The sequence below is a fragment of the Acinonyx jubatus genome, chromosome B4 (assembly GCF_027475565.1).
Source record: "Acinonyx jubatus isolate Ajub_Pintada_27869175 chromosome B4, VMU_Ajub_asm_v1.0, whole genome shotgun sequence".
Lineage (NCBI taxonomy): Eukaryota > Metazoa > Chordata > Mammalia > Carnivora > Felidae > Acinonyx > Acinonyx jubatus.
This window is the reverse complement of record NC_069387.1, coordinates 41,830,366-41,840,198: the sequence shown is the minus strand read 5'-3', so window position 1 is coordinate 41,840,198 and position 9,833 is coordinate 41,830,366. Positions and strand designations below refer to the sequence as shown.

At 53.7% G+C, this 9,833-nt stretch overlaps 1 protein-coding gene across 1 annotated transcript in view; it reads left to right on the top strand.

The window, feature by feature from the left end:
- The first annotated feature begins 755 nt into the window (after positions 1-755).
- The window catches only part of FOXJ2 (forkhead box J2), a 23,145-nt gene continuing 14,067 nt past the window's right edge, over positions 756-9,833 (top strand). Inside the window, exons 1-3 of the mRNA XM_053225789.1 lie at positions 756-1,058; positions 1,327-2,408; positions 8,723-9,069. Of these exons, the coding sequence (XP_053081764.1) occupies positions 8,737-9,069 (333 nt within the window). The 5' untranslated portion in view covers positions 756-1,058; positions 1,327-2,408; positions 8,723-8,736. The remainder of the gene's footprint in view (positions 1,059-1,326; positions 2,409-8,722; positions 9,070-9,833) is intronic.

Here is a 9,833-nt window from a genome sequence, read left to right as displayed (position 1 = left end):
ATTTAGACATCGTCAATATCTCTAAGTCATAGTCTTCTCATCTACAAAATAGGTATTGTAATAGTAGCACCTTGTGGGATTGCTAGAAGAATGAAACGTGACAACACATGCAGAGTGCTTAGCTCAGTGCCTGGCACATTGTAAATACGACGTAATTTTATATAGGTATAATTTAGATAAAGTCTGATACATTTAGCCAGATGATAAGACTTTATTATCTAAAGGCGAAATGATGTCATCAAGCTACAATCTTGAATATGCAGTCTTTTTCTGAGCAATTCAAATATTTCATGGAAAATATTTTTTGCATTCATATTGTTTTATACGATAGAAAGTAGGACAGTTTGAGAAAAGTGTAACAGGCCAGAGGATGAAACATGTAAGAATTCCCAGAGGAATAACGGGACTGGAAGAGGAAAGAAAAGCGGAGGTGGGCTCCCTGGTGGCATTTTCTGCCTCTGGGCGGGGGTTATTCTGGAAGGGGCAGAGAATACCATCCTATATTGTCTGACACTCAGGATAAGATATGTTATAAGACCGTCAAGCGAGCTGAACGATAATCCTGTTTTGCCTCCTTTGTATACCGTACCGTTTAAAAAGCATTTTCACACACCCTATCTCCTGTGATCCTTGCCAACAGCCTTAGTGGGTAGGCAGGGCTGGTATCAAGGTCCCCTCCCCGCTGACTAAGATTCCATAGAAAAGGGGCCTTGCACAAGTTTACGCAGAGTTTAGTCTAGAGTGTTCTCCGTAACATGCCCCTTTATCCCTTGACACCTTCACTCCTTCGGCAAGCATTTCCTGAACTCCACGATGAGGTCAGGCTAACACGTTAAACCCGTCCCAACGCCATACCCTGCATGCACTAGCTCAGGGGACCGAGAAGCCCACCGGAGACATGCCGGAGACAACGTCTCGGGTCCGCCGGGTACCGAACACGACAGCGTGCGCGCCTTAAAGCGCGGCTGACAGCGTCGGGCGCCTACGAGGGACCGTCCCGCTGGAGAGAGCAGGGGGCCGCCGTCCCGCGCCGGGGCCCGGCGGCCGGGCGGCCGGAGGTGAGCGAGCGGCGGCGCGGCCCGCGGGGCGGCGGGCCGCGCGCCGCTCTCCCCCGCGCGGCGCACCCCGGCGGCGCTGCCCGCGGCTCGGCGCCGCCCGCTCCTCCTTAACCCGCGCCGGGAGGCGGCGGCGGCGGCGGCCGGGCGGGCGGGGGAGGGGGAGGGGCGCGGAGCGCGGCGCGGAGGCCGGGGAGGAGCCGGGGCCTGCAGCGGAGCCGAGCCGAGCCCGAGCCCGAGCCGAGCCCTGACACTGTCCGTCCGCCTTCAGGCTCCCCGGGAGCCCGGACTGGCCGCAGCCCGAGAGGTGGCAGCGCCGGGGGCCTCACGCGCCGGAGGGAGCGGACCGGACGGGACGGGACTAGAGGAGGCGCTGCCGCCACAGTGGCCGGGGACCGGCGACGGGAGCCGCGGCCTCCCGGACCCTGCTGCCCAGGCCAGCTCAGGGAGAGCGGGGAGTAGGAAAACCCCACCCTCGGGGGCACCCCCGGAGCGGAGGCGGGAGCGGGGACGGGGAGCAGCCTCTCTCCCGGCCGGAGGGAAGACCCTCACCACTCGGGCGAGGCAAGGGGGAGACCCCTGGAGGGGAGACTCTCTCCTTCGTAGGGGCGAGGAAAACCCCCATCCTGGCCCGGGGATAGACCTCCAGAAGTAGAAAGGGGTGATCTTACTAAAGGAAGCCGACCGAGTGAGACCGCCCCAGCGTGCCTCCACCCCTCCAAACGCACACTCTCAGCAGTTCAGGACTTTTCGAGGCGAAGAGAAAAGGGGGAAATGCCTATGGAGTAGGCGCCCTGCATCCTATCCAGTACTCACGGGGGAGAGGAGTCCTTGCATTGAGAAGCGGGGGACCCTCCAGGGACAGAAGAGGAGTCGGCTTTCAGCCTTTCAGGAGAGGGGAAGAACTGTCCCCTCAACTTCCTTGTACCTAGACAGTGGAACAGGGCAGAGCCCCTCCGCTCAGATCTCCAGCAGACACAAGGAGCCCTCCACTCCCGAAAGATCCACTTTGGGGGGGAGGGGGACTCCCCCAAGGGGGAGGAGACAACTCCTGGTTGGGAGAGGCTCCTCCCCTCCTCCCCAGGGGAACAGGCAGGGTGTGGGGGGTGTGCCACCTTCCCCAGGTAGGACCTCCTTCTCCCCCTCCCCCTCCCCCTCCCCCTCCCCCTCCTCCCTCCGCTCCTCACCTTCAGGGGACCCGGTTCCCCTCCCCAGCTTGGGATGCTCAGCCAAGTACGGGAAGAGCCACCGAGGATGACACGCTTCATCTGCCTTTGAAGAGGGGAGTCCCTCCAACCCCAAACTCCAGTACCAGGTGGTTCCCTCCCTTTGCTGGGGGAACCTTGGAGACAGGTTAGTGCTCTCTTTCACCTTCTCTGTCCTCTTTAGGTACTAGTGGGTGTAGGGGCTGAGCTGGTGGCTCGTGGGTTTCACTGCCGGGGAAGGTAGGGTAATACTCTACCTTCAGAGAATCCTCAGGGCAATGTGTTCTGAGGAAGCTCTCGGATTCCAACTGACATCTTGCCGCCCAGGCTCTGGGAAATGGGCTTCTTTAGCGTTTGAGGACTAGACGGATGGGAGTCATTTGAGGTCCCCGGGGAAATGTACGTTTTCATGCTGACGGCAGAGGAAGATCAGCAAACACTTGCATTTTCACAACGCCATCCATACGGCGTAATAATGATGGACACATCCCAACCGGACTCCCATACCCTCCTCCGTTTGGGGGCTTTTTTCACCCCAGAGTGGGCCCGCCCCAAAGTCATCGTGGCATCCCAGAGCCTGGACTTGACTAGCCTCCATTGGCATTGCATTTTCTTACCTTGGAACCCTGCCTCAGCTTAATGTCCAGCAGATCGTTTTCTCCCACCCCTGTGGTTACCGTCTCCTGGACAAGATGATCAGCCTGTCCCCACTCACCCTTCCTCAGACACCAGGAGGCCTTCTCTTGTGACATTCCCATTCCTGGATGGAATAAAATCTTCTGGCAATAAACTCCAAAGGGAAAAGGGACAGCCCCCACATCCCAAGGCAAGAAGAAAGGGTGTAGGGAAGTCTAACTCCTGGGTCGAAGTTCCTCCCTGGGGCTGGCCCCGTACCACTGCCCCTGTGCCCTCCGCAGCTCCTGCCCTACACTGACAGGTCCTCAGGGAAAGGTAGATCCCGGATAGGAAGAGAGGGGTGCCGCTGCCTAGCCTCCTTCCACTCTTCCATCCGAATCAGTTGACCACCAGGGAGATTTGACCTCTGATGAGTTTTCTTTCAGAAGAGCACCTAACAGCTTCATCTTGTCCCTTCCTGTTTCTTGTTCGGTTCCGTGTCTCTGGAAGCTTATATTGAAGTTTTCTCTCATGAGACATGAGCAGGAATCATCAAAGCCCAGACTCTTCAGAGAAGGCAGGAGAACTGTGCCAGGAAATCCCGCTAGCTGAACCGGAGGGGGGGCGCTGCGGTCAGCAGGGTGTCTTTCAGCCCGGGGTCCCTAGCTTTCCTGTTGTGCCATTAGCATCTACCTCATCATCTGCAGGCACCTCACAGCCAAACCAAGTGGGAGGCTTCATCCTACGTGATTTTGGTGTTTTCTTCTTCTTTCTCTGTCTGAGCCGTGGGGGGCTGCCTGAGTCCCTAAATGCACGTACTTGGTCCTGGCAGCTACCGGCTAGTAGTGTATGAGGCAGGGTTACGATGCGGCTTTTTACGGCTGTGCTATAGAAGGGTGTGCACGTGTTTCTTCATTCAGGTGAATGTGGCTCCTCTGTGTTTCGAGTGGTTACGTGTGTGGAGACAGTTACGCATGTACTTTTCACGCGAAACCTCCAATCACCCAGAATCCTATGTTTCTGGTAGGCCTCTAGAAGCAGGTGCTCCTGTGCAAGGACCTAGAGAAGGTGCTGGTCAGGATGCTCTGCTTGGAGAAAAGGCTCGGCCTGCCCTGGCCGGTGGGAACCCTCATGAATGGCTGCACGAAAGTCGTCTCCTGCGGCAGGGCAGCTCAGGGTCAGCCTGGGGGCCACTTCTAGAACTAGCAGGAAAGTTTAATTCCTTTTTTTTTTTTTTTAATGTTTATCTATTTTTGACAGAGAGAGACAGAGCATGAGTGGGGGAGGGGCAGAGAGCGAGAGGGAGACACAGAATCGGAAGCAGGCTCCAGGCTCCGTGCTGTCAGCACAGAGCCCGACGCGGGGCTCGAACTCACGGACGGTGAGCTCATGACCTGAGCCGAAGTCGGACGCTCAACCCACTGAGCCACCCAGGCGCCCCGAGTTTAATTTCTGATGTCTCTGGTCTCAAAAGCATGAGGATCCTTGGCTCTCAACTCTAGGACTCCCTCCCCCACCTCTTGAAAGAGCCGACTGTGGTGTAATAGCAGCTTATTTCTTTACAAAGTGCTTTCCCAGACGCTGGAATGCAACCTGTTGAATGGCTCAGGGCAAACCACGTCCCAGAACTACCAGGTGTCTGTCCCACCACCGCACCGTGTAACGGCCTGGCCGGGACTGGGTTTCCCTAATTCTCCCTGCCTCTGTGGAATCCGTTAGAAGCAGATGGCTGTGGGCCTGGATTAAGCTACGATTCGGAAAGGGCTGTTTTCCAGATCGCGTCTTTTACGACGAGATCTGGTTCTTGCTGAAAAACAAGAGATGATATGCCCTCACTCCTTCATCTTCGGAGTTGACTTCATCCTGGCCTCGGTCAGCACTGGGGTGACACGATCCCCCAAGGAAAAGTTTGGGGTTCTGACATCCCGAAAGCTACTGCAAGCTCAGCGCAGGTTTTGTAAACTGTGGCGGGCTTTGCTGCTTCCAGTCTTACCTCTCTGGTCTGTTTTCTAGTTTCTAATTTCTAATATTCTCTCCCCTCCTGCCCCATTAAAAAAAAAAAAATAGCCATACTTACATAACACATGCTAAATACTTTGAAAACATCAACTCGAGGCGATCGTCACAACAACCCTATGTAGGTGCAGTTGTCATCTCTATTTTACAGAAGAAACCGCAACACAGAGAGGTTAAGTAACTTGCCTGCGCTGGCACAGCCAGTGGGTTGTGGAGCCAGGATTGAAACCCAGGCGGCCTGGCTGGTAATTGGTAATGTGGTAAACTTAACCACTGCTCTGTTAGTTTTGGCATTCTGTACGTGGCAGGGAGTTATCGCTCCTTAATGCCTGACCTGGCACCATACAGGGAACAATTATTGGCCTTTCAGATAAAGCGGGAAGAAAACCGTGCCTCTTATTTGGGATCTTACATGTCTCATCCAGGATCAGTCTTCTGCTCCAACAGAGTGTCTTTCGGTTTTTCTCAGCCTTTCCCCCAGTACTGTAGTCTTCCTTAGAGGTCCTGTGGATCTGATGGAGCCTGCCCTCTGGCTGCCTTTCCCAGTTTCTATGGGTATTTCCTTTCAGTCTTCCAGCGCACAGAGAAGAATGTAGCCTGACTCAGGTTCTGCCCAAGCCCAGTGGCACGAGGCCCACCTGGAGAGAGAGGTCTGGGTAACTAGGTTGGTCGACTGAGACATGGAAGTACCTCTTGTTTGCTTTTCTAATAATAGCCCTGAACATTAGCCTCCTGCCATTATTTTGGGGAGCATGGAATGCGTGGCAGCCACGAGCTCGTTAAGCTTCATTCACTTCCCTCCAGGGAGGAAGCTTTGGCAGTGTTTATGACTCCATCCCTTTTATTGAAGGGGGAAACCGAGGCATCAGGACTTCAGGGAGCAAGGGGTGGTTCGGGACATTTAGTGTTGGTGAGTCAGTGTCAAGGTGGGGAATAGAACCGAGGAACCTCAGTCTCTGAGATCCTATGCATTAGGCTGCCCTTCAAGAATGGGGAAGTGGCGAGGGCAAGGAAGTCAGATGGGTAAAGGGAGAATGGTGCGAAAAGATCAGAAGGACCTTCTGCTGCAAGCGTCTTGTAGCTGGTAAGGTTAAGATATATTTTGAGCGCTGGGTGGTATCTGGAGGGCTGACCGGGAGGCTGCTGTGGAGAGGTTAAATTTAACCTCTCCTAACCTGCTTGCCGGGTTGCGGAGAGGGCAGGGCACAGAACAACTAGCAAAGGCTGAGAGTGCTTCCCCTTCTGGAAATCACGGTGATCGGCATGTGCCACACGGGTTCTGTAAACCACTTGAAATTTACTCTGTAGATTGTCCCTGTCCAACGTGGGGAGACTTTCAAATGAAGCATCCTGGAAGTCTTCTGTGTTCTTAAGATGAGGTTTCCTAGGGATCTTGAGCAGGAGATCTTGAGCAGGGGGATTCTTTACAGCCCCCCCCCCATCCTTTCTGGGGAGGGTCCAGGGGAACTCTGGTCCTTGAGAACCTGCTGATTGTCATGTTACTGTTCAGCTGGGAAAACCCAGCTGTAGGACCGATTATTGCCCCAGGTGCCCTGCTTTATCCCAGATGTTACGGAGTTTTGACTTACTAATGTGCTAGGAGGTCTGACGCTTCCTGGAATGATTAGATGTCCCTATCAGTTCCCAAGTTTCCATGATTTTTTAAAAATGTTTATTTATTTATTTTGAGAGAGAGAGGGAGGGGGAGAGAGAGAGAGAATCCCAAGCAGGCTTTACACTGTCCATGCCAAGCTCCATGCGGGGCTCGATCTTATGAATCATGAGATCATGACCTGAGCTGAAATCAAGAGTTAGATGCTCAACCGACTGAGCCACCGAGGTTTCCATGATTTTAAGGCCAGATGGTAGTGGTGGGCTGAAAAGGAGGATGGTGGGGAGAGAAGCTGAGGGTGAAGGGGAAGCCCCTTCATGATGCTATTTATAAACCTAGCCTTTTTTTTTTTTCCTTCCTCCTGTCAACAGTTCTTGGGTTTCAACTGGGTCTCTTGCTGCTCAGTCCCCTGAGGCACTAAGGTGTTTCCCTCAGCCTTGTGGAGTGGGTGTGTCGCTGGTGAGGCCCACAGCACGGGGGACATGTGTGTACATGCAAAGATCGCGTGGGCGGGGACCTGGGGGGTGGGGTGGGGGAGAGGGACACGAGTGAGAACTTTGACCCTGAGGAGAAAGGGTGAATCTCAAGGGGAAGGGTCACCGGTCGAAGAGTGAGCTGACGGCCTGAAGGGTGTGTTGGAGTCCGGAGAGAGGGTTTGGCGGTCGTATCTGGGGTTGAGCTTTTTGACCTGCAAAGTGTGTGGATTTGTGTGTGCCATGCTTGTGCATATTATCCGGGTGCGGATTTAGAGATCACATACGCGATGTGTTTCTGCCCAGGATTCTGAATGCTGAGGCGCGCCCGCCCCGGCTCCTCGCGACAGATGCCCTGGTGGGGCTCTCAGCAGGGGCACGAGAAAGAAACACCGGCCCCGCATCTCCCCGGGCGGTGCAGGCACAAACCCGTCAGGCAGCAAGTGCTCCAGGGGCTTGCCGGCATGGGCCGTAGGGGAGCGCCAAATGGCTACCAAGCGCTTCCTGCCAGCCTTTCTAGACCCTGCAGTACAGGCAGCACCCGGCGTTCTTCACCTTCCCCCGCGGAGACGTCACTCTAGCTACACCTCTCCGCCAGCAGGAGCGCCCAGGCGGTGTGGGTGGCGGCAGGGCGTGCAAACATCAGGCGTGGGCGGTCTGGCAGCGCCAGGAGTTTGCACGGAGGTGCAGCGAGCGAGTGTGTGTGCCTGGCTGGGGAGGAAGGAGAGAGGAGGAGGGCGGGAGAAGGGGAGCCAGCTCTTGGCCCCGGAGTGGCTATTTTTAGCCGGGCTATCTGATTGTTACCGGTGTGCACGCAGCCGGGTGTCTCCCGGGCTCCTTGAAGCCCGGCGGGCTGAGAGGTGGGAGGTCCTTGCTGATGCCTTCTTCCTGGTGTTGGTTTGGTGTCTGTGGGCGGGAGCTCGCCAGGGGTAGCCTTAAAGGTGCGAGGGCCGCCCTACTCAGGATCTGTTGCCTCTGTGTGTGACTTTGTGCTCTGCTGGTAATGTACGTTGTGTAGCCGATTGCGATCTCTGGGGACGTGGGCCACCGTTTGCGTGTGGGTCTCGCGTCCGATCTGTCCTTTGCTGGTTGTCATATGCAATTTATGCTTGGGATATATCTCATGTGCCTCAGGTGCGCATGTGTGGGAATCAACAGGGTGCGTGCTCAAATAGAGCTGATACAAAACATCGTTAGAAGTGTCGGTGTGTGCTTCGTTAGTGTGCATTTGTGTTTACTCAGACTGTTTTTCTTTACATGTTCACTTGTGCTATCTATCGGGGATGTTGTATGTAATCAAACAAGAGTCACATGATCGTAGAGTAGACTTTGGCTGATTTTACCTGGCATATGAAGTTTTTGTTTTTGTTTTCTTAATTACATAGTTTAAAATGTTATGTTGCAGGGTTTCAAGTAAGGAGGATGGAGGGAATAGCTCAATTCCGTGGGTGGTTTGATATCTCTCTTAGTCCTGAAGGAAGGGAGGGAGTCCTATTGGCTTGTCCTACGTTAAGAGGTAAGGTAAGTACCAATCTGTCATCCGATAGACGATTGGTGATACGTTGTTCGGGGGCTTTGGGAACACTTGGTTGAGGGCCTTCCCATGACAGTCTCCTGTGGGAATTATAGTGCGAAGAAACTCTACTTCCCTGAAAGCGCAAAGATTTGAATATTATTTGCCGCTAGTAAGCAGAGGTTACACTCCCCTATTCTATTTTCCTCTCCCCTTTGTTCTCTTCTGTGCAGAACCCAGAAGTACCATGGCTTCTGACCTAGAGAGTAGCCTCACCTCCATAGACTGGCTCCCCCAGCTGACCCTTCGAGCTACCATTGAGAAGCTTGGGAGTGCCTCCCAGGCTGGGCCTCCAGGTGGTGGCCGCAAGTGCCCGCCGGGCTCACCCACAGATCCGAATGCCACCCTGAGCAAAGACGAGGCAGCTGTCCACCAGGATGGCAAACCACGGTACAGCTATGCCACCCTCATCACCTATGCCATCAACTCCTCTCCTGCCAAGAAGATGACCCTCAGCGAGATTTACCGCTGGATCTGTGACAACTTCCCCTATTACAAGAACGCTGGCATCGGTTGGAAGGTGGGATGGCTTCTGTAGCCTGCGCTTATTTTCAGCCCTTGACAACCTTTTCCTCGACTTTTGTTTCTTCCTATAACCTGGTCCGGTTCGCTCTGACCTGTTGCAGAGATGTGCGAACTTAAAAATCTTACCATTTCCCATCCCCTGCTCTTTTTCAGAGTTGAACAACTTTCATAAGGTATATCAGGGAAACTCCAAGGGATACCGAGCTACTGAGTGTAGTTATGAGGACGGCAGGATGCTTGTTGCTCGTCATACCCTCTTATCTTCTGAGTCCTCAAAAAGGAGATGCATTAATTTCACAAATGCTTATTGCCACGCTGCTATGTTCAAGTCACTGTGCAAGGCATGGCATTGCTCCTTCCTACCTAGAGGTAGGAGCCTCATCAGATTTCCAAAGCTTCATTGCACATAATCCTCATCTTTTGAAGAATCGTATGCCACTAATAATAATAATAATAATAATAATAATAATAATAATAAGGTCCTTCACCAACACCTCATCCGCCAAGCAAGTCCTAAGAGGATAAGTTGTTTGGCTGGAGCTAAAGGAGGAAGGAAACTCCTCTTCCAGGCAGAGAAGGAAGACTGATGTTCTCAGTCTTTTGGAAGCGCAGCTCATCTGCCAATTGTTGAGTAGGACTGGGACTCTTACGCAGTTCTTTCGCTCTGCAAATCACCAGTTAATGTACAAACCAGATGATGAGCTGGAGACTATTAAAGGCGTTCAGGTTTTCCTTTATGAATATGCCCCCGCCACAGAC